The sequence below is a fragment of the Sciurus vulgaris genome, assembly GCF_902686455.1.
Source record: "Sciurus vulgaris genome assembly, chromosome: 3".
Lineage (NCBI taxonomy): Eukaryota > Metazoa > Chordata > Mammalia > Rodentia > Sciuridae > Sciurus > Sciurus vulgaris.
In genome coordinates, this window is record NC_136463.1 from 28670933 (window position 1) to 28694282 (window position 23350).

Genomic DNA, 23350 nt, shown 5'->3' on the forward strand with positions numbered 1-23350 from the left:
GGGTTTTCCCTTTCTCCTGCTTTTCTCTCTCATAGTCAGAGGGATGGTACGAGAACTGAAGGGCAAGCCGTGTACGTGAATAATGTGCCGTCTTGTCTATTTTAAGACTAGAATTAATTTGTAAAATGCCTGTTAGTTTCATCTGTGAGATCACATGTCCAAAAAAAACCGAAGTGGTATGAAGCGATAGGTAACTCAGAAGATTCCTGGAGGGTATTCTTCCTTCCAGGAATTCATCTGCCTATAAATTAATGACACATCTTGAGTTAATCTTTCCTATATTCTCTAATAAAAAATTATGCTCATTTCCTGGATAACTTGCATTTTCCCTCACTTAAACCAGGCAACTGCCACTCTGTGTTCAGCTGAAATGATTCCTGAATGGAGACAACTGTCTCCACTCTGATGTGGAAGGGAGAGGGCACAGGTTCCCTGATCATACGAACTCAGGACTCAGAGAGGAGAAAGAGGCTTGGGAAGGAAGAGATTGGAGAGGGGGAAAGGATAAGAGAGCAAGTAAGACAGATGGAATCCTGCATGGAGGGAAAATAAAGATGAGGATAAAGGGGTTCGAGGAACAAGAAGGAAGAGAGAAAAAAAGAAAAAAAAGAGGAGAGCAAAGCAAAACAGTCTTTCCAATATGCACTGCAGGAGTAAAATGGGAATTAGGTACGTTTATAAAATACTAAAGCCAACAACAACCAAGGATTTCCTTGGAAGACGTGCTGAATGACTCTGTGTTGATTTTCTAGACAATGTCAAGAGGTGAATATCACCAATAAGGCAGCCAACCTCAGCCCAGATCTCAGCCGGGGAACGGTGCCTGAGAAGCTGAGCTCACAGCAGACCGCCTTTGCGCTGAGCCCACCTTCTGACGTAGAATGCAGCATCTCTGTCTTTCCCATTTGGTTTATCTTTCATCATTTCGCTACTACTCATTGAAACCTACCCCCTGCAAACAGCTCTAAGTACGAACACAATGACCTTGGCCTTGTTTCTTTATCTATCAAACCTGTTTTTATAACATTGATTTTGCCCTGAGTCCTGCGCTCTAGTTAGTGTGTGTGTGTGTGTGTGTGTGTGTGTTTATGTATTTTTGTTTGTTTGTTTGTTTGTTTTTAAGACAGACCCTCACTACATTGCCCAGGTTGGCCTTGAACTCCTAGACTCAAGCGATCCTTCCCCCATCACAGTCTCCTGAAAAGCTAAGACCGCAGGTGTGTGCCACTGCATCTAACTGAAGAGTAATTTTGATAAAGGTTGAGAAGGAAACAAGGCAACTTTATTCCAAGCCCAGACTGGTGCTTTAACAGAAGTTTTCCTTTTGGGGGGGTTGGTTACATCCTCATTCAATTCTCACTCTTGGTTCAGCTTCAAGCAAATATATTCCAGGTGTCCTATCCAACCATCCAACCTCTGCTCATACTGAACCGAAGGATTTCCAGGTTGGCAGGGGGTCCCTGGGTCAAGCCAAAGCTCTCATCTGATGTTTGAGTGTCTTCTACAATTTCAAGCAGTCCTCGGTGTTCCTCAGAACTCTTATTTTTTCTTGCCTGTGGTTTCAATGAAACAGAAGGAGGTCATTCAATTTACACACAGCTCTAATTCCTTTTAGTCTGGCCCAAGTCTCTTCCAAACACCAATGCATCTGAGGCTTCATGGGCAAGGAATAATCACAGGGCTACTGTAATAACTCCTTCTAGTATTTTCCTTTCAGGTAGGGAGATAGAATTGAAGAGAGAACATCTGGATTCTTTTTGTTGTCTCTTCATGCCTCCTCTTCTTTACACTATCCTGTCAATGTCTTTTCCATTAGTCAACTTTCCCCCAGCGCTGGGGGCACTGACGGTGATTCCCAGATACTGTCTTCTCCGTGAAGGGTGCTGCATGACAGTGACCTCACTTACCATGGATGCAGTACCTTATGTTCTAAGTGATAGAGTGGAATTCTCTTGGCCTCTTCTCTGTGCTGTTCACCCAGATGGAGCACATTGTCCATTCACTTTCTCTCCTTTTTCACACACAGTGAGTGTTCTTAGAGCATTTTCTTTCCCAGTCTAAATCTGTAGAACTTTTTGTAAGTATAGATAGAGAGGAAAATTTTACCTTTATGTCAGTGGGATGTCAGCCTCTTGGGTTGCGGGTACCAGAGAGGAGGCTGTGAATTCTTAAATCTGTCATCTAAAGAATTGAAATCCTCCTATGTAGATATATAAGTGTATGATTGGTGGGATTCTACATCATGTAGAGCCAGAAAAATGAGAAATTATACTCCTTTACATGTGATATATCAAAGTGCATTCTACTGTCATGTATAACCAATTAAACCAAATTAAAAATGCTTTTAAAAAAAGAATCGCAATCCTTCACCTCTTAGCACATCTGTTACTAACTTTAATGTGAACATTAGTTTCTTGGACAGAGAAATTTGAATGGGAGTTGTGGTTTTTCTCTAACAGCACTGATAACATGTCTGACAGTAGGGAATTAAGGTTGGGCAAGTTCTTCTCTGTCAGTCACTGACATAACTTCAACCGTAACCTGCCTCATAAGTGCATTTTTTTTCCACATGAAAACTGGGTACTATTATAATGTCTCTTTTACAAACAAGGAAACTGAAACGCAGAGAGGTTAACCTTCTCCTATATGACTGGTAGGCGCTGAACCTCAAATTCAAACCCAGGTCTCACACCAGTTCCTCTGTGGACATCTGTTCTCCTCCAAAACAGAAGTCTACATTGGTCTTGCAGTTCTCGCTTCCTCTGACCTTAACTTTCAAAAACCTTCCTCCTTTTCTGGAGGCCTCAGTTCATTCTGGGTCTTCTTTTCTGTGAAACCACTTCCATAAACCCCTCCTCCCTCTGTCCTTCTTCTTGACTGGAAGCTCCTCTCTCACATCTTTTATGGGTCATTTAAAAACATTATTTCCCACAGAACTCCCTATGCAGTCACATCCATATCTTTCACTCCAACCAGTTCTCTTTGTTATCATCATTTATAATTGTTTTACCATAATCTCATTTTTGGGAGCTTCCCAATCCCCTGGAGTCATCTTTCATGAAGCAATGAGATTGTATCTCTATTTTAATTACAATATTTTTAAAAATCAGACATTTGAAGTGTTCATATTCATGTCTGACAATGTCTGACTTTTTGTTTTTGACCTTAGCTACCATAATCTCTAAGATAATCCGGTCACTTTCACCCACAGTTTCTGTCCATCTCACATCCCTAACATTTTCCTTGTTGGTGAGAGTTACATGCAATAAAAAGATCCCTAATTGTTTTCTTCTGAGAAGGGCTATTACCAAGGTGGTAAGTCAAGGAATTTATCTACCAACAAAATACAGATGAGTAAGAATTGCATCTATCCATTCAGACACTCTTAAATTCTACTCTATCCCAAAATATACATAAAATTATACACACCATTTCCATAGCAGTTTCAGTGTAAAAAGGTTCCTGGTGCTTAAAGATAGCTAATGAGTTTTAAATGTTTGCAGATACTTACCTATGAAAGTTTAACATTAGCTATAATCAAAAGAGCATCACAGAAAGAAAGTTACATGGCAAAATAGATCTGTCTTTGCCTTTTCTTTTACTCTTCTAGCCAGATCATTTGACATTTATAGAACTTCCTGCAAACTACATTTCAACCTACCTACCTTTTCAAGCTAGCTCATACCCTAACACCTCCATAAAGTCTGGTCTGTCCAACCCAGCTTCTTACCCCCATTAAAAATTAGTGTCAAAATGATTAAGTTGCTAATTAATCATGTCACAGTTTATTTACTACCTACTCTGCTATTATCTCAAATAGTTGTTTGAATCAGTTACTGCCATTTAACTTCTGTGTATCTATATTTTCTCCCCAAATATATCATAAATCCCCTGGAGGAACATAAATGCCTCCCACATAAAAGATTTCAGAACATAGTAATGTCACCATGCCATGAATAGCAATGATTAATTATGGTCAGCTGAATTTTGCTATGAGATTCATAGGGAAATTGAAAGATAGAAAAGTTAGCAAGATTTTACATATAAACCCAACATTCCTTACTTTTCCAAGTTATTTTACTATTCCATGACAAAAGTATAATATCTGAAGATGAGCTTAAATAACAATTTCCATTGCTAGCAAAGTCAGTATGGGGCCATCCATATTTCTTCCATCTTGAATCATAGCAACTATGGACAAATTCCATATAAACCTTTTTATTTCCTTTTTCAAATTTTTTAAAAAAAATTTTACAGACTGCATTTTGATTCCTTGTACACAAATGGGGTACATCTTTTCATTTCTAGGGTTGTGCATGATGTAGAGTCATGCCATTCGTGTGATCATACATGTACATCAGATAATGATGTCTGTCTCAATCAAGGGTAATCCTGGTTCAGTTCAAATCAACCAGCACCATCACAGATAACACCAAGGACAGAAAATGAAAATATGAAAGCATATTTATCTTGAGGAGCTCTTAGTCTAAGGACTACTAGAGCAGAGACCAAGGCTTAAATCCTAAAACATACATAAATAAGATAGATGCTTGAGAAGAGACTTCACAGTTGGCTAAGGAGACCAAGAGGAGTTTCATGGAGGAGGTAATTAAAAAGAAGTCCTGAGACATGCCAGGGGGAGAGACATATTGTGGTAGAGGCACAGATTTTAGGGAAAGGTGAGATATTTCCATTTAAAAAAAAAAAAAAAGTATACAGTTTCCCAGGGCACAAGAGGTACACACAAAGTTTAAGTGGTTTAAGTCTCTGGAAAGGAGATTTGGGCTTAATTGCAAGGTCTGTGAGTGCCAGGCTGGAGCATTTGTGCCTCATTTTATAATGAGGAGTTTTAGTGCCTCAAATTTATTTCACAGGGAATGTGGAACTGGTCATGTGGATATGCCTTTAGCTCCCTGCCATATGTCTTCCATTTGGTCCTTCACTTTGCATTGTGACTCCAATGTTGGCTTATACAGACTCAATCAACAGGTGCCTTTGTACACTGCCTTTTTTTTTTTTTCCAAGGGGAGTGTGGCAGAAGAGGGGAGGTAAAGGAAAGGGGTCCAGGTCTTTAATTCTCAGCTACATCCCTGTGGGCTGCACTGAGTTGACCTCTTTCCTTATGAAAAATCAGGTGTCCCTCTCCACAACTCTCTCTGTCCCTGGGGTTCTGGCAGCTAACTCCCTCCCCTCTTCCCTTTAGGACCCAGGCAGTTGTAAAGGATCCCTCTAAATTAAAGACCTCAAGACTCGCCCAATTTACACATTCCCATGTCTCCTGCTGAGACTCTTCCTGCTGCAAGATGCAAATAATCAGAAGTCAAAAGAAAACCAATGGCAACAGTACAACAGTAGGGAGGTGCCTGGGGTTTCTTTCCGAGAACCATGTTCCTGGCCTTCGCTGGGCAAAAATTAAAAAGAAACCAGAAAAGATGGGGGAACTGCTCTCTCTTTGAGATAAGTTCAAGTGACTGAAGGTCAGTTTCCTTCTTCTTTCGCTTATTTTATCTCTGACCATATCACTAGGTAAGTCTGCTATTTCCACTACCCATGTCTTTCCCAGAGGTTGCAGATCCTAGAGTTTCCACTTTCGGCGATGGATTGGCTGCATCCCCAAAACTAGTATTAGATGTCCTTAAAAATCTGTCACTCATTTTTTTTTTTATCTTGAGTCAATTCAGTAGCTTTATTTAAAATGGATTAATTAGCTTCAAATCATTTAGCATTTTCCAATATAAGTTTAATGGGATGGAGTGAAAGATTGGTTCGAAGGTAAGATTCCTACATCCACATGCAACCAATCTTAAGGGAAGGTCATTTTAAAAAAACAATTATTTTGGATTCTATCTATAAGAGTCCTATGTGTCATATATGGACAGTTACATAAAATTGGTTCCCACCTGAAACAAAATGAAACAAAACAAAACAACAATAACCAAAAATGCTTAAGAACTACCATTGAAAGTAAGCAACTTAAAAGGTGAAAGAATTCTCTTTTTAAGTAAAAATGAAAGTTTTCTATTATACCCAAGTCACAGTGCATTTGGACTCTCATCTATTAATCATTCCTTGCTATTTTTGTGTTGAGGTTGAATTCTGGCCCTAGCCTATGCTAAGATAAGCTCTTATTCCATCATCTGAGCTCCCATGTCAGGTCAAATATGTTAAAACAAGCACAAGAACCCAAGTCGGGGGCTGTGGCAGAACTGCTTCATGGTTTTGTGCAAAAGACGCGTTTAAACACCAGAAGGAATAATGTTCACAGATAAAAATGCAACACAAAACACACAGTTACTGGGGTGCATTTAACCTACTGACAGAGCTGATCTCAGACTTCAAAATGTAGCAACTTGCCCAAATTCTACAAAACCCTCCCAGTCTAACAGGGTGATTTTTAAACATTTTGAGTTGACTATTTTTTTAAGGCAAAAAAAACACCCTAAATTCAAAGCAGTGATCTGAATCCTCACTTTCAAAACAAGTGACTCATCAAACACCACCTTAAAAAAGCATACAAGCATGATTTAGTTATTGTCTATCAAGCTCAGGCATTTCATTACCTGGTAGTTTATCCTGCTACCATCTATATTTTATTTTCCATTTTTCATGAATGCAAAGGGCACTGCCAGCCAGTTCTCAGCTCTTTAAATGGCTGACAACACAAATTGTGCCAGATATAAATATTTACATCATCGAAAGTAAATGTTTCCCAAATCCCAAACTTCAGTGCCTTTGAAAATTGATTTGGATCAGGTACACTTTACTGAATTGGAAAGATAAAAAGTCACTTGTCCAAAACAACAACAGCAAGAAAATCATAACATGCAGAGGACTTTTCGCATCAGGACATCTCCCACTTTTTTCTCTCCCATTCCATTTGAGGGAGAACTTATCTGGAAATTTGTTTCTTCTTTCAAACCAACACTTTCCTCTAAAGTGGTGTGATACAAGGTAGAAATATAAATCCATTGTTTGTGTTAGCTTGACGTCTTTCCATCTCACTCCCAATTTATGTTTAAACAAAACGAAACAAAGCAAAAATCTTCAACATTCCATAACTCTTAGGGAAAAATCCAGTTCCTTAACACAGCCTCAGAATCCAGCCTCTGCCCCCTTCTGCACCCCATGCCCATGACAAGCACCCTCTCTTTGGTTTCTCTGCTTTAGCACTGTTCTCCATCTTTGAGGTAATTTCTGGAACACAGGCACCAAATCCCATTCCATCTTGGACTTTTGCTTTTTGTTAGATCTTACTGCTTTTCCCTTTGTATAGAATGCAATTATCCTCCACCATCCTCTCCAAGAAAGAAAAGATGCTTCAATAAATAGTTCGAACTGCACCGTTCCCTTCTTAAATACTGATCAGAAAACTCACATGCATTCAAAACTTCGAATGAATGATTTACCTTTTTTTAGAGAGCAGTGTATGTAAAAGTCATGTTAAGTTCTTGTAAGGTTTATAAAATTAAAACTGCAAATGAAAAAAATCATTGGAGTAGCTTAGTTTTCTATAGAATCAGAGAAGCAATCAACCCAATGACCTATATAGGATCCTTCTAACACCAAAAAGAATTTCTTGAGCTCACAAATTAAAAAGAGCTCACAAATACTATATAAGTGGTCTTAATCTCATATGCAATGTCTTTTAAAAACTTCCTTGTGATCTGAGTCAAAGTCACTAGCAACGTTTTGACAAGTCATTAGAGATGTGTGTGTGTGTGTGTGTGTGTGTGTGTGTGTGTGTGTGTGTGATAGTTATATGGCAGAAAAATATTCCAGTATACCAGAAAGGGAACATATTAACTTGTAAACTCTATAGTGAGAAGAGTGAACAGATTACAAAGAAGAAAGAGTAGAGCCCAATGAGCTCAAACCCTGGAGAATCAGCACCCAATAATAATGCAAGTCTATAATTTTAACCCTAATTTTTGCACACAAATGATTTTTCATTCCTCTTGAGTTCACAACAACCAAATCACCTTCAAATGAAACTCCCTACATGTGGAGGTTTTTTCCCACCTTCAACATCCTTCTCAAGAGTGAAAGGTAGCTGAATAGAAATGAGCCAGCAAGAGAAATGCTAGATTCCAGCAATGAGAAGACCCTGCGGGTGCTATGCCCTTTCACAAATTAAGGAGGAAGGAGCTCATCGCAGAGGCCAAAGTGGGGTGTGGACTGTGGTGTGAGAATCACAAAGCACAGCATAATTCAGCATTTCTGAGCAGGTGTTAGGATTCTTAGGCAGCAAGATGCCCCTAGGAAGATTAATTATTGATTTTCTTATAAATCATCTAAGGTGATTGTTGTTTGTTTTTCCTTCCAGGATGATAAAGGTCTGATTTTACTTTTATTAAAAAAATTTTTTTTTTTTTTTCACTTCATTGAGTTTAAAGAAGACCTAGTAAGAGTCTCGGAGGAAGGATTTTCCCAGCATGAAATGTAGGGGAGGCAACTATGTTTTCTGACCTTCTTGGACTACCAAGGAGAAGGTCCTCGGGCCACCTCCAGGAGGTGCACAGTAATTAGAAGCATTAGAGTTGAGTAGGTGGGGAGACAAAACCCAGTTTAGACATGATGACATTTGTTGGCAGCAGGCCTGAGTTCTGTCGTATTGCTAGGTGGAAAGACAAACTCATACAGAGACAGAGGCCTGGAGGACCAGCTGTCGGAATCAGCATTGCTCCTGCTCCATGCTCCAGTTCCCAGGAGAAGCAACATGGCGGCTTACCTTCCTGCCCCCAGTGTTGATGCGAAGGGGCGTCAGGAAGGGGTCGAAGATCATATGACTGGTCTCTATGTTGACTGGCGACTGCCGTTTCCCCACAGAGCAGAGATTCCAAGCTGAGTTCACCAATCCCCAGAAAGAAGGAACTAGAAACAAAAACAAATTGTAAAATTAGCCTGGGTGCATGGGTGGGGAAGCAATCTAGGAACCATGACACAAAATGGTAAAATCAAAGGAAGTCACCGAATACTCAAACTTGGGGAAATAGCGATCACCTGGGGGCGTGTCACTATGGTATTTTCCTGGCCTGAATTTTGGTCAGTTTCTTTCAGTCCTATATTCATGATCTCTCAAGGTCAGAGTTTCTCATTTCAGGCCAGTTTATCCTATGGCCTCTTGTTGAGTGGAGTCAGCAATAAAGCCTTAGTGCTTTCAACTTCTTTGAAGCCCTGTCATCTTGCAACATGTCTAAGCTACACCAAAAATTTAGTCATTCCAGAGAAGATGCTGTTTTCCCATTTGGCAGGAATGTTGTGGGAATCAACCTTGTCCCATCTAGATAATATCTGAAGCTTTTCAGAGAGAGTCTTTCAACACATACAAGGTGTTTTTCTTTGGGTTGTCAAAACCAAACAGAAGGAATGAATTATTTTTATGACCCCCCAATCAATGCTAGACAGGAGTTTGCAACTTGGCTCTGTCTTTGTTTGGCTCAGCACTGTGTCATTAACCTAATGTTCCAGCAGCTGAGGAACGTGATCATTTGATAGGCAGAAAAAAATGACATTGAGTATTGAGTGCAAATATCCAAAGAAAAGCTGTCTTCTCATTTCCAGCATCACATTAAGACATAGGATAAATCTCTACGGAGTTTCTAGTCCTCGTTTCTTCAATTTAAGAGAGTTAGCAGGGCAAAGGGGAGAGCCAACCCACTCATTTTGTAAAACTGGAGAAAATAGTCATTCAGTCTTGCACTGTTCTTTTAAGTAATTCCATTGAGGTACAGGATCCCATGTGTTCTCCATGTGTCCCTTAGATTAAATGGCCATTCATCCTATAATCCATTCAAAGCTTGTAGTGTGAGCTCTCTTGTGTCCAGCCCTGAGTTAGAGTGAATCATAGCAAAGGCAGATAAGCACAAGAACAATGAACACACCAGGGAGGTGAAGTCACATTGAAGTGTGTCATGAGACTATAGTGAAGGGCACCCCACCTTACCCTAGTGGAGTGGATCCAAGTATTGACTCCTGGAGAAGATGGGTATAACCCTCCTACATGTACCTGCCCTCTCGGAAACTCAAATTGCACGTCACCTGTAGCTTACAGCAGCTATTGTTCCTATCCGTAATATGGATGGAGAAAACTGAGGCAAGAGAGGAGTCTGGAAAACAGACATACAAAGCCCTTCATTCAGGAGAAGAATCGGGCTAAATGGTGTGTCTAATGCCTTCTAAATCCAAATTTTGTACCAGTCAACACTGGATAGAAGTGGGAGAACTGAAACAAAATTCCTTGGGTTCCCAGACAAATACTTCAACACCAATATAAGATGGGCTTCATTTTGAAATAAGGTAAATACCTAATTTGGTTTAATTCATGCCAATAAAACTTGGTCACTCAATTCTCTTTAAAGAGTCTGAATTGGCTTTCTAGCAAGTAATGATTTTCAAAATGGCAGCAATGGCCAGAGATATAGAGGGAGAAAAAGAAGGGGAGGAGAAAGAGGAGGAGTCTAGGCGAGAACATTTATATAAGTGCATGTGCTCTCATTTCTTACCATTGTTTAAACTATGTCATCACCACAAATCACTTAACATCTTTACAAATCACCATGTTTTAGCAAGACTATAAGATCTAAGGAGGTTCTTGCATTAAGAATGTACCTTGAAAAACACAAATTTCTACCATCCCTAAGTTGATCTTTTATTTCTAAACCATTGACTTAATCCTGTACTTACTCCTCAATAATTTCAAGTTTATTATTAAAATAAAGCCCCCATCAGGACAGCCTCTCATCTCTCTTTGTAGTGATGTGTGTCAAGTGGCACATGGGAGGATGCCAGGGATAGTGCCTTGGCACTGCCACATGTTAGCCATGTGATCTAAGCCATGGATTCCTTGGACATTGGTTGGTCTTTGTGGCTCCAGTGGTCAGCTGAATAACAAATGGCTCCCCTCCAAATATGTCGACATCCTAACCTCAGAATCTGTGAATACTCTATCTTATGCTACAATTTGGATCTGAAATATACTCCAAAGGCCCATGTGTTAAAGCCTTGGCCCTCAGCTTGGCACTACTGGAAGGCAGTGGAAAGTTTTCCGAGGTAGGAACTGGTGGGAGGTTTTAGGTCACTGGGTGTGTGCCCTTGAAGGGGACTGTGAGACAGCACCCCTTCTTCTTCCTCTTTTGCTTCTTAGCCACCATGGGTAAGGAACTTCCTCCACCATGTGCTTCCACCATGATGTACTGCTTTGCCCACAGGCCCAAAAGCAAGTGGGCCAACCAACAATGGACCGAAAAATCTCTGAAACTGCAAACAAAGTAAACCTTTCTTCTTTTTTATTTTTTATTTTTAAATTCATTTTTATTGTAAACAAATGGGATACATCTTATTCCTCTGTTTGTACATGAAGTGGAGACATACCATTACCTTTCTGCTTTTTATGGTGATTATTTTGGGTGTTTTGTTCTAGCAATAGAAAGCTAACACACACAGTAAAACGTCCTTTGCAGAAGTAATTGAAGATCTGGAGATAGATTTTTCTGGGTAAGCCAATGTAATTCACAAGGGTCTTCACAGAGAGAGGTAGAAGGGTCGGAGACATAGAAAAAAGACAAGGATGGAAACGGGTCAGTGTAGAGAAGAAAATAGCTGGCTTTGAAGATGGAGGGAGGGACATGGTCAAGGAATGCAGGTGGCCTCTATAAGTAGAAATGGCAAGAAGATAGGTTCTCTATCTAGAGCCTCTAGAAGGAACACAGGTTTGCTGACACTGATTTTTTGGCTTTAGTTTAATTTAATTTAACTTTTTATAAGACCTTTATGGTTACACATAGTAGTTGGGTTCATCCTGACATACCCATATACAACACTGTGATTTTTAACCCTGTGAGACTCATTTTGGACTTCGGACTATAAGATAATAAATTTGTGTTTTGTTAAGATGCTCAATTGTGATTGTTTGTGATGGCAGTAATAGGAAACTAATATGGCTCTTTAAAACTGTGATACAAAAACCTGTTAAAAAATCAGGACATTCATGATATGCGGGTTGGTGAGGGGGCTTCTTTGTAAGGCAGCTGAGTGATAAACGTAGTTACAGCTGTTAAACATTGCATTTCATCTACTCCCATGAAAATCATTAACAGAAATAATCCCAGTCTCATAAATGGGCTGTAAGACTGCTATTTTGTGGCAACATGGGTGGGCAGATGCTGCTATGGCTTACTAATAAACTTCATGCCCAAAAAGTCCCCCCACCAAAGCACAAACAGCAAAAACTTTATGCGAACATCTGCCTTTGCTTTTATTGGGCATGAGATTCTTTATGACAAACAGTTCTGGGGTTTTATATCCCCACTTCACTATCAAGTCCTTTGTCACTGATTCTAGCCACCTGCTCAGGAATTAGAGAATAACCAAGCAATGCTCTCCTCTGCTCAGTTGTGCCCTCGTGGGCTCTGCTCCGGAAGGGGCAGCTAAGTTTATTCACCACTGAATTGCTGAATTTAAATTAGCCATATTGGAAATAGAAGCTACCTCAGAGATTATCTGATCAAAACATACACGGACATAAGACCACAGAGGCAGAGGGTAAAGTGTAAAGCCCTCACCCCACGGCCACAGGCAGCGGCAGGAAAGGAGAGAACAAAGACCAGAACCCTGGTCTCAAGATTTCCAGTGCTACTGAGGCCCCAAACCGCTCCTCCCAGCAGCCTCCACTCATGAGCAGATTATCATAGCCAGGGAATTTCAGAGTCAATTATTGCCATGACCCTAGCCAGACTTTTCCTACTGTTTGTCTTTTGGTAACTCAAAAGTAACATTAGTATCTGTTTTGCAGTTAAAATCAATTCTGAGAGCAAAAGTTCAAATCAAACTGCTTTGAAAGTCAACTTATCTCAAAGTTAGGATTTTTAAATGGCTGTCGAACTCTGGGGTGAAGTAGACAGAATGATCTGGGAGGAAACCAGGCTTCAGTTTAGGGGAGGAAGGTGGTGATTGGGTCCCAGCTGCAGGGACCTGATGAGAAGACCTGCTGGGAAAGACTGTTCACAATGAGCTGCTGCAGGTGGTGTCTCGGGGTTGCCTAGCCCGAGCAAGGCTCAGTCTGCCAAAGAAAAGGCAATGCTGTCAGAAGCAGTGTTAAGTGCTGGGGCAAGAATTTTAAGGTGCTAAGGCTCATCCAGGGACCTCGGGTACCAAATGGACTGGGATAGAGGTGCACATGTGGTATAATCTTGGGAAATGCTTCAGGATGAAGGTTGTTCTTACAGGAGGGCATGAACTGCGCATGCTTTCTGGGGTCTGGCGTGAGCTGGCTGACTTTATGTAGAAAGCAAGAGACACTCTCCTTCTGGGGTTGTGCAGAACTTTCAATTATCCACAAAGTTCTGAGGCTAAACCATCCTCGGCAGTATCACTCCTCAGGTTTATGGACATCCTCTCCCACCTTTGGGTGCAGAGGTGGGGGTTCTAGAATTTGGCTGCACTGCTTCCATTTCTAGAGAATCACTGCTGATTTCTTTTTCTCTCAGTGTTCATGCCTGTCCCAATAAATCAGATGGGTAAACTTTCTTCCATTTCTTAAAACATCAGTTATTAGGGCATATCTGTGAATGCTGCCTTTTGTATACAACAACACATTGTTGAGGGAAGCTTGATGTATACAACAACACATTGTTGAGGGAAGAGATGTAAATAAAGCATAATTAAGTGAGAATCATTTTAACTAATTAATAGACAATTGGTCTGAAAATGTTTGGATTCCATCATCCCTGGCATCTTTTTCACACACTCTTCTAATTAACACGTAAACTAGAGCACACAACAGACTGGAATATCTCTGCAAATTAATTTTCAGAGACAAAACAATGGAACTTCATGGCAGCGTCGCAACTCTGGGTTATCTTGCCAGAACATTTCCCCCGTGGTGACACTGCCATTCTTACCAAAAACTACAACTCCCCAATGGTCTCTTGGCTCTGGGTCCAGTGAGTCGTGAAAGATGTTCAGTGACTCTGGTTTCAACCATTTAAAACAAGAGCCTTGGCAAATTCGATGCAAAACCAATTGGCTGCTCGTTCAAATCAGTGAGACCAAAAAGCTCCTGTTTAGTTTACTAATGCACCTTGGTGACTCCCAGACCAAAGCAAGTTTCTCACCAAAACAAGGAATAGGTCAAGAACACAAGGAACAGGGCCAGGTGTGGGGGCACACACCCATAATCCCAGCGGATGGGGAGGCTGAGACAAGGAGGATCCCAAGTTCAAAGCCAGCCTCAGCAATTTAGGGAGGCCCTAAGCAACTGAGACCCTGTCTGTAAATAGAATCCAAAAAAGGGCTGGGGATGTGGCTCAGTGATTGAGGACCTCTGAGTTCAATTCCTGGTATCAAAGAGAGAGAGAGAGAGCGCGCGCGCGCGCGCGAGAGAGAGAGAGAGAGAGAGAGAGAGAGAGGGAGAGAGAGAGAGAGAAAACAAGGAACATGATGAATTAAGTCTGATATTGAGAGTTAAAATTTGTCTTGATGATATTTTTGTCCTAGAGAAGATTCTCCAAAGTCATGTCATGCATCTTCCTTCTTTATTTGTCCAGAGTCGGCAGAATATATAGAGACTATGCTATTGTAGATGTTAGACACTTAGAATTAATTTCTTCAGCTTTGTGAATCTGCTAAATCTTAGGGGAATTAGATAAATTCAATTCCAAAGTGTTGACTGATAGCCTGTGTTTTACCAGATATTAGGCGTGGCACTGAAAATTTAGGCAGCAAATATTTACTGGGGACCTACTATGTGCTGGGCACTGTCTTCGGTTTGGTTTGTCAGTAATGAATGAGATAGAAGTGGCTTCTGTTCTCCTGAGTTTTGCAGCCGGGTGGAGAATATAAGAAAACAAGTTTATGTGTGTTTACTTAGTTAATTAAAACTTGGTAAGCATGCTATAGAGATGATTATGGTGATAATGAGCTATAGAATGAAACAGGGATGGGAGAGATAACCTAGGCAGAATGGTCATGAATGAACTTTCTGGAAGTGACATCTGGTAGACCCTGGAAGGACTGGGAGAATTGATCCTGAAGAGTGGCAGGGAAGAGGGCATTCAAGGCAGAAGAGGAGAGCAGGGAATTTGATGAGCTTGATGTGCAGGGGATTTCATGGAGGGAATTGGCCTTGAAATTAACCCCTTTGCTGCTGAATTCTTCCTCCATGCCTGGGACTCTGATCTGTAGTACTTGCTAAGCAGGCCCTCCCTTTCTCTCACTTGGAGACATCTAAGGAGTTGCATATATCCTATTTAACACCGAATCATTAATTTGTGCATTTCTCTAAAAATCTAAAGGACCATACTTAATGAAACAGGGATAGAGAGATAAATCAAATGCCCTCTCTCTTTGATGAGCAGGGGATTGCAGAGCTTGATGTGTTCAAGGAACAGAGAGAAACCAAGTTGACTTGAGTATGGGGGACAGAATGAGGAGAAAAGTAAGGTGGGATTATCCAGGTAGATCAGGGACAGATGGTTCAGAGTTCTGCAGGTTCCATTGAGGAGTTTGCATTTTACTCCAGTATAATAAAAAGGCACTGAGAGTTTTAGATAAGGAATTCCATTGTCTGATTCATGAATTAGAAGCACGTATCTGCTGTGGCTGGAACACAGCCAAGGGTAAGCTTGATCATCCTTAGAGTAGTTTAAGTGAGAAAAGAATTGGTTCCCAAGCAACAGTTGGGGGACATAGGTTTTTATGTGAATTCGATCCAATTGTGTGTTTAAATTCTATCTCAAAGGCAGAACTAATTGAATGTTTTAAAATCTATTCTCTTCAACATATGTGCCAATAAAATAGCGTTTTCCTAGGATCCAACTAGTGCTTTACAAGTCATAATTTTAAGGCAAGGAATATTTTCACGAAGAGACTCAGCTGAGGCAATCTTTCCTTGTTTTCAAGCAATAAACTAAGTCCCCAACTTTTTGGCCAAAGGAAAGCAAATGAAAGTTGGGAAAATGAATACTGGCATAAAACATATCTATGGTGGATTCAAACCTACAAATAAAGCCTTCCACTTCAATATAGCAATCTCTGCTTTGGGGTTATAAAGCATGTGAATACATTTTAAATAAGAACTCATATCTTTCCTTTGCTCTTTCCCTTACCAATGCTGATTTACTGTCCCTTCCCCTATTCTCAAATGTAATAAATCTCTACTTTGAGCCATTATTAATCAGCATGTTTAAAATACCCTCTGCTGCAGGCTTTTGGCCCCTTTCTGACTTGAGATTTATTTCATAGAGGGAATTGGCCTTGAAATTAACCCCTTTGCTGCTGAATTCTTCCTCCATGCCTGGGACTCTGATCTGTAGTACTTGCTAAGCAGGCCCTCCCTTTCTCTCACTTGGAGACATCTAAGGAGTTGCATATATCCCATTTAACACCGAATCATTAATTTGTGCATTTCTCTAAAAATCTAAAGGACCATACTTAATGAAACAGGGATAGAAAGATAAATCAAATGCCCTCTCCCTAAAGGGTAGCAGAGTTTCAAGATAGGCAAGCTAAAAAGCAGTTGCATTGAAAAACCATAAGCATTAAAAAAACAAAAGGTATGTGCTCATGAAGCATAAATACAGAGAGACAGGAGCAAGTTGACCCAACTGTGTTTTCTCAAGAGCTGGGGTACGTCTTCCTAGTGCAGGGGGTATCATTGCAGGACTTTGGGTCTTGTAACTAGTTAAAACACGGAAGCATTTCCTCATACTGAGGGACATATTAGTCCTGACAACTGAGATGGATTGCTGCTAGAACCTGAGTTAGTATTACAGGGGGCATTTAAGGCACTGGATCTTCTGACTTCTCCAACTTGGGGAGTTATTTTCATAAAGGAGAAAAATAATGTTATCACATCCTCCTTGAGAGGAGGATACAGTTCCATAGCGTGAGATTCTCAGTCTATAAAGTAGGACAATAGGTACTTCACAGAGCTCCAGGAAGACGGAGTAAGAGCATATTTGTAAAAGGCCTAGCGTATTGTTAGTTCTGTAATGTTTCATGGATGTTGGGGGAGGGGGGTTGGAGGGATTGCCAGGAACAGCATGGCCACCAGCCCAGTGATTCCACTTCTGGAGCATTCCTGGGACAGAGATAAAAAGGGGTGGGGTGAAGGATCCAGGCAAGAAAATAAGGAGAAGCGACTTTCAGATGCCAGAACAACCCCACCTGGTTTCAGAACATGGAACTCTGAAAGGAATCACAGGATTGGCTACTTTGTTTTGTAGTCTGAAGGAGGCACGTGCAATTATTTCCTGGATCTCTAACTCTCGGTGTCTGGAAGGTTGGAGGGAGTGAGCAGTGACACAGGTCATCTCAGGTTTTAACTCCAGAGAAAGTCATTTTCCTTTAGCTTTTGGAGACTGTCAGATTATTTGTACAGCCAGCTGCAACTTCTACCTCCCCTGTGTGCTCGGGTTCAATGTGGTAACTGACTTGCATTCCTGAAAACACATCAATTGAGGGTGAAGAGAAAGAGAAGGAGGAGATTTCTTCATTTGCTGATCACCCACTGGTTAATAACTTCTGTGCTAGAAATGTGACGTCTCTTACTTGCTTAATCCTTCTGACAGTTCTGTGAGATTATACTAGAATTATTTTATAAATGACAAGTGTAAGACTCAAAGAGGTAAAATGACTCTTCAAGGTCACTTGGCCAATAAATAAAGAGACTAGAATTTGAGATCAGTTCCTTTGTAAAATATCCAAGAAATGCATGTGTGGTATCATGTGAAACAATATACAGGTATATACAGCAAAAGGTGGTCATCCTCCTTCCTTCTTGCGACACCCGTGAGGTCACCAGGGTGCTGGGTACCCTTCCGCATCGTTTACCATGCTCAGACAAGCATAAGCATGCCCAAATGCACAGGCACGTACTTTGAAAAGTTCTTTTTACAAAAATGTGTCTTGTTTCAAGTAACATTAATGCCACAGATGTCCCTTCATGTCACAACTAACAGAGCTCCTCATTGATATGTAAATCTGCAGAGATACCCCAGTTTGACTGCACCCTCCTTTTCTCTACCATCCCCTAAATGAAAGACATTAAGGCTATTTCCATCTTATTTTACCATTGAAATCAATGCTGCAATAAATGCTCTCGAACCAGTTCTTTTTGTACCGGTGCTTTCATTGTGAGAGGGAAGATTCTGAGAGGTAGTACTGTTCACTCGAGGAATACACATGCTTTATTTTAATAGATGCTGCCAGGTCACATTAGAAGATACTGGCAGGATCTATGAATATTTACACTCCTATCAGCTATGTGATGTGTCCATTTCCCACAATCTCCCTAGCACGGGATGTTATTCATTATTTATTTATTTTTGGCAATCTAACAGGGAAAAATGACATCTCATTGATTTAATTTGCATTTCCTAACTACTGCTGAGGTTGAAGGTATTCTCATATGCTCTTCGGGTATTTGCATTTCTCCTCGGATGCTATTCTTCATGTATTTTTCTCTGGGCTATTTATTTTTTGTATCAATTTTAGCTGCCATTTGAATTATAGAGATATGAACCCTTGTCGTGTGCTATAAATATTTTCTTCAAGCCTAATATCTAGCTGCTAACCTTGTTTTTGATTCTTTACATTTTTTATGTGGTTGAATTTATTGATCTTTTTCTTTATGTCTCTGGGTTTTTCTTTCACTTAAGATGACCTATTCAACTATAGCTTATATGAAAAATTTCCTTGAATGCTCATAATTTTATTGTAATACACTGGTGATTAATATTAATAGATGCTATGAGACAGAGGTCCAGGATGTTTCCCATATAAAAAGTGAATAACGTCAGCATTATTTATTAAACAAACTATCTTTGCCTAATTTAATGTCATTTTTTCACATATTATGTTTGCATATCTATTGGATTTGCTTCTTGCCTTTCTGGAATCTTCTACCTGATTATATATTCCTGTGTTGGTACCACACTGTTTTGAGTCTAGTAACATCCATGGTGATTCATAAGATCAAGTTTCCTTATCAAAAAAATCCATTCTCTTTCTCTGCTAGCACTATGCTATCAGAGAGGCCCAAACTCCAGGGAAATGCACTGGGATTCATGATCCCAGGAACGCTAAACATTTGTCGCATTCCTGGAGGTAAAGCTTGTTAGAGTTACCTGGCTCCTCCTCATGTCTTCAGGTACTTATGTATTGAATCACACCTGCTAGAGCACAATGGCTGCTCTTCTCTCCAGAAAACCCTCCAAAGGGGACTGTCACTCTTAGAGACTTGGTCTCTAGTATAAAAAGCACACACAGAGCAGCTCTGGAGGAACTTATTGGAAGACAGTGCAGTACGTGGAAATGGCACAGCATTTGGGGCCAGGAGAACTGAATTCAGGGCCCAATTCTCCTAATGACAATCCCATGCATTGAGTGCTTACTATGTGTGGACACTGTCCTGGGTGCCTTCCATAGATTCCCTCATTTAATTATCTAGGAGGTAGACTTTATTATCATACTGTTTCTTACAGGTCATAGAGGAATCTGAGACATAGAGGTGTTGAGTGCCTTGCCCAAGATTAAAAGAAGAAGAAGGAGAAGAAGGAGGAGGGAGAGGAGGAGGAGGAGGAGGAGGAGGAGGAGGAGAAGGAGAGGGAGTGGGGAGAAAAGAAAAGAAAAGATAAACTGGCAAGTGGCAAACTCAGGATTTAAAACTCCTGCATTTAGCTCTGGATTCCTTGTTCTTAATCCCTGTTCTATACATCCTTTCTATCCTGGCACCTTGACTTGAGCCACACATATTTTTCTCTTAAGCCTCAGTCTCCTTAATGATGAAGTCGGGATACACTTTGCTGAAATAACTTGTATCCACCAAGGTGATAGTGAACATCAAAGTGACAAAATCAGCAACAACCATCCTAGTCAGCTCTATTGCCTGGTGGAGCCATGGAGTATGCCATTGGCGGACATCAAATTATTTGTCACTACCGCCTCCAAAGATGGGTACCATTTGTCTCACTTTGTAGATGAGGAAGGGGAGCTCCGAAAGGTGAGTAACTTACCTGAGAACGTTCAGCTAGTGCATAGCTCAGCTGGAGATTTCAACACAGGTTTAAATTCCGTCCTCATTCTGCAATCATGCATCACTCATTCTGAGCACAGATCTAAGATAAACTAAGCTGCCATCATTATCTTCTCACTGTTTTGCTTTCTCAGAATTAAGGCTAATGAATCAGACCACTCGTTCCCGAGAACACACCAGACAGAGAGCATGAAATACAGTCCGTTTTATATGTCATCAAGCTCTTAATGTTTGTCTCTAGCTTAAGATTTAGCCTAACAATGGTGTTAAGTCTTATCAGATTACTTTTGGTAATTTTTCGTGCCCCATGTAATTACTGGTGCTTCAGATAAAATCTGAAATTAGTTTATTGAAACCACAATGAGAAAAATATCTCAATGTGTGTTCATAAACTAGTCCATTAATTATATTCACCTATACAGATTTGAAGAAAACAACCAGACTGGTGTCTTTGGATAACCACACGATTTAGTTGAAGTTTGTCAAAAGCTGAAGTCTCTTGGTTTCAAAGAACCCCTATGAGTAATGCTGAAACCAGGTGGAAAGTGGGAATCAAACACCAGGTAAAAATAACATAGTCCCTGAAAAGAGGTGAGCATCGGCATTTGGAAATTCTAAATGTTCCCTAAGACAGAATCAGGCAATGCTTTCTCACAAATTCAAACATCTGGTGAAATACTTTTAAGATCCTGCAGAACATCTGGATATCTTGGAATACATTGTCCTTTATCTGTGTAAACATTTGCCACACTCTCTCCTAGCTCTCACTCTATGTATACACAAAATTATACCCTTATGTAAATGTCAAAAGTAGGCGAATGATGAAGGTTAAGGTAATAATTCAGGTCCACCCAGATGCGTGTGATCATCTGAACCTTGCCTTTCAGCCCATTCCACCAGAGGGGGTTTCTGTTTTTTGCAATTTCCCACTGTGTTCACATTCATGTAATCCTACAGAAGCTTCCAGCTGTTCCAGTTTGTCTTGAGATCAACATACATTTAGGGCATTTTCTTCATCATTTGCAAAAACAACAGAATTTAGTTATCTTTATGAGGCATCAGGAAAAATAATTTTCTTGCCACTGTGGAGTCTTGGAGCCCAAATACAAGACACTTGTTCACACAGCAGGGAACAAAACCACATAAATGATCTGTTGATCTTTCATCAATTCTTCACTAGGCTACATTGTCCAATAAGTCTGCAGCATATTTTCTGTTGAGATGCAAAGTATAGCTTTTATGATACAGTAACTCTCCCAACACATTTAACTTGTGTCTTAACTTCCCTATTCAACTGTTGCGTACTCATATTTCATAATGCCAGCCAGGGGAATTTGCAGACATTTGTTGTAGAACTCTATCACCTCTCAAATCTCATTAATGATTGCTTTGGAAGATTCCTTGTCCAACTCAGTTACCACAAGCCTAAGGTGGGTTCCCACTTCCATGTAACTTAGTTTCTGCAGCAATCCCTTAGCTAAGTTTCCCATTTCCAGTGTTAGTTCCACATCACAAATGACAGGAGAGCTGGGCAGGCAAGGAAAAGCCAGGACTGGAAATTGGGGTAAATCCATGGTCCACAACAGAATTTAGTACATAAAAATGTCAGGATTAGATTACTCTGAACTTAAGTTCCTTTGTAGCCCAGGAATTCTGATTGGATGCTACTGTCATGTACATAGTTTCCATTCCAATTCTTACACACAGTAGGCACCTGACATGATTTACTGAATGGATAGATGAATGAATGAATGGATGGATGAGAAAGAGCAGGACCCTGATGTCAGTTTTGTACCTTTTCTGCTAGTGCCAATCATACTATTATACTTCAATATAATTTGTGGAGTGAATGGATGGGCATTATATTGCTCTATGTCAAAACCCTCAACAGCATATATTTAGGGCATTTTCTTTATCGTTTGCAAAAGCAACAGAGCTCTATTATCTTTATGAGGCACAATGTGGTCACACTTTCTTTTGTGTTTTTGTTTTTATTCTTCTTTCCACATTCCCCTGGTCAAATTTCACACATCTTACAAACCCTCATTTAAATTGCAACCCCTCATTTAAATTGCAATCCCTCTACTAAGTCATTCATTACTATTGAAGTCATCATCCTGGATTTCTAGAGAGGTGGTTGAATGCTAGACAATTTGAACTTAACTATGCATGGTTATCTTTGGGCATTGTTTTGCAAGTGTATTAGTACCATTTCCTAATTTGGAAGCAAGCTCCCAAGATCAACATGGTCCAGGACCTGATTATAGAACTTGGGCCTCTGAAAGATGGTTCATGAATTGGTGGACCAAAATTAAATCTAAGGAGGTACAAAAGAAAAGATTTCATATTTGAGAAGACACCAGCAGTGAAATGGATTTAGTGATTTTTGACACTTCTCATCAGCCAGTACCCAAATATATGCCTGGGAGTATGGGATCCTTGGCAATTCTACCAACATGCCATTCCATGGTTACTGAGCGGAAAGCCCTTCCCTACTTTCCTAGGCAGAGAATACATTCTCATCTTGCACGGTGCGGGTCAAGGGGCCCCTCAAAGAAGCCTTCGTTCCCTTTCTGCCAGTCCCATACAGCACAGTCACATACCCCACCCCTGTGATCTGGGGGCATTCTTTCAATCAAACACTCATGTTGTGTTGTGATTTTGGATATAACTGTCTCCCTAAGCAGAATGGACATTTTAAAAAATGGAGACTTCTGTCTCTCAATCGCCATTTCCAAGCACAGTGCTCGGTATACAGTAGACTGGTAGGCAATGCTATTTAAATGAAAGAGAGAAAAATTTGTCACGATCTGATGATATACACTAGCAGAAGAAAAGACAAAGGGTGGAGAATGGGAAGGCTGTCATTTTACTGAGCATCGACTTGGTGATGGACCTGGCGAAGGCTTCCACTCAGGGTGTTTGATCACCCTCTTCAGATGAAGGGGAAGAAGAGACGAGATTCCGGGGACCTGGTACTGTTGATCCATATTGTACAGTATGAATTCCAGGCATAGTAGGTATGACATAGTGACACCATTCTTAGCAAGTCAAAAGCCCAGAGTTTAGATGCCGAATAGAGTGACAAAAACAGAACGAGAGAAAAAAAAAAAAAAAAAGCAAAACCCAAATAAGAAAATGTAGTGAGGAAATTTTCAGTGGGCAAGAGGAAGGTGAATAGAAGAATTGTATGAGTTGGACTTAAGCAAGAAAGCACTTTATTTATTTCTAGGTCCACAAGGATGGTATGCTCTAAGCTTTTGAAATTTGGTCCTCTGATTTTGAAGGATCCGCATCAGCAGATTCAATCAACCATGT

At 40.4% G+C, this 23350-nt stretch overlaps 1 protein-coding gene across 4 annotated transcripts in view; it reads right to left on the reverse strand.

Moving 5' to 3' along the window:
• The window catches only part of CA10 (carbonic anhydrase 10), a 491731-nt gene that overhangs the window by 283710 nt on the left and 184671 nt on the right, over positions 1-23350 (reverse strand). For all 4 annotated transcript variants that reach the window (XM_079134031.1, XM_079134032.1, XM_079134030.1 and 1 more), the window contains one exon: positions 8729-8871. In XM_079134031.1, coding sequence (XP_078990157.1) covers positions 8729-8871 — 143 coding nt within the window. The remainder of the gene's footprint in view (positions 1-8728; positions 8872-23350) is intronic.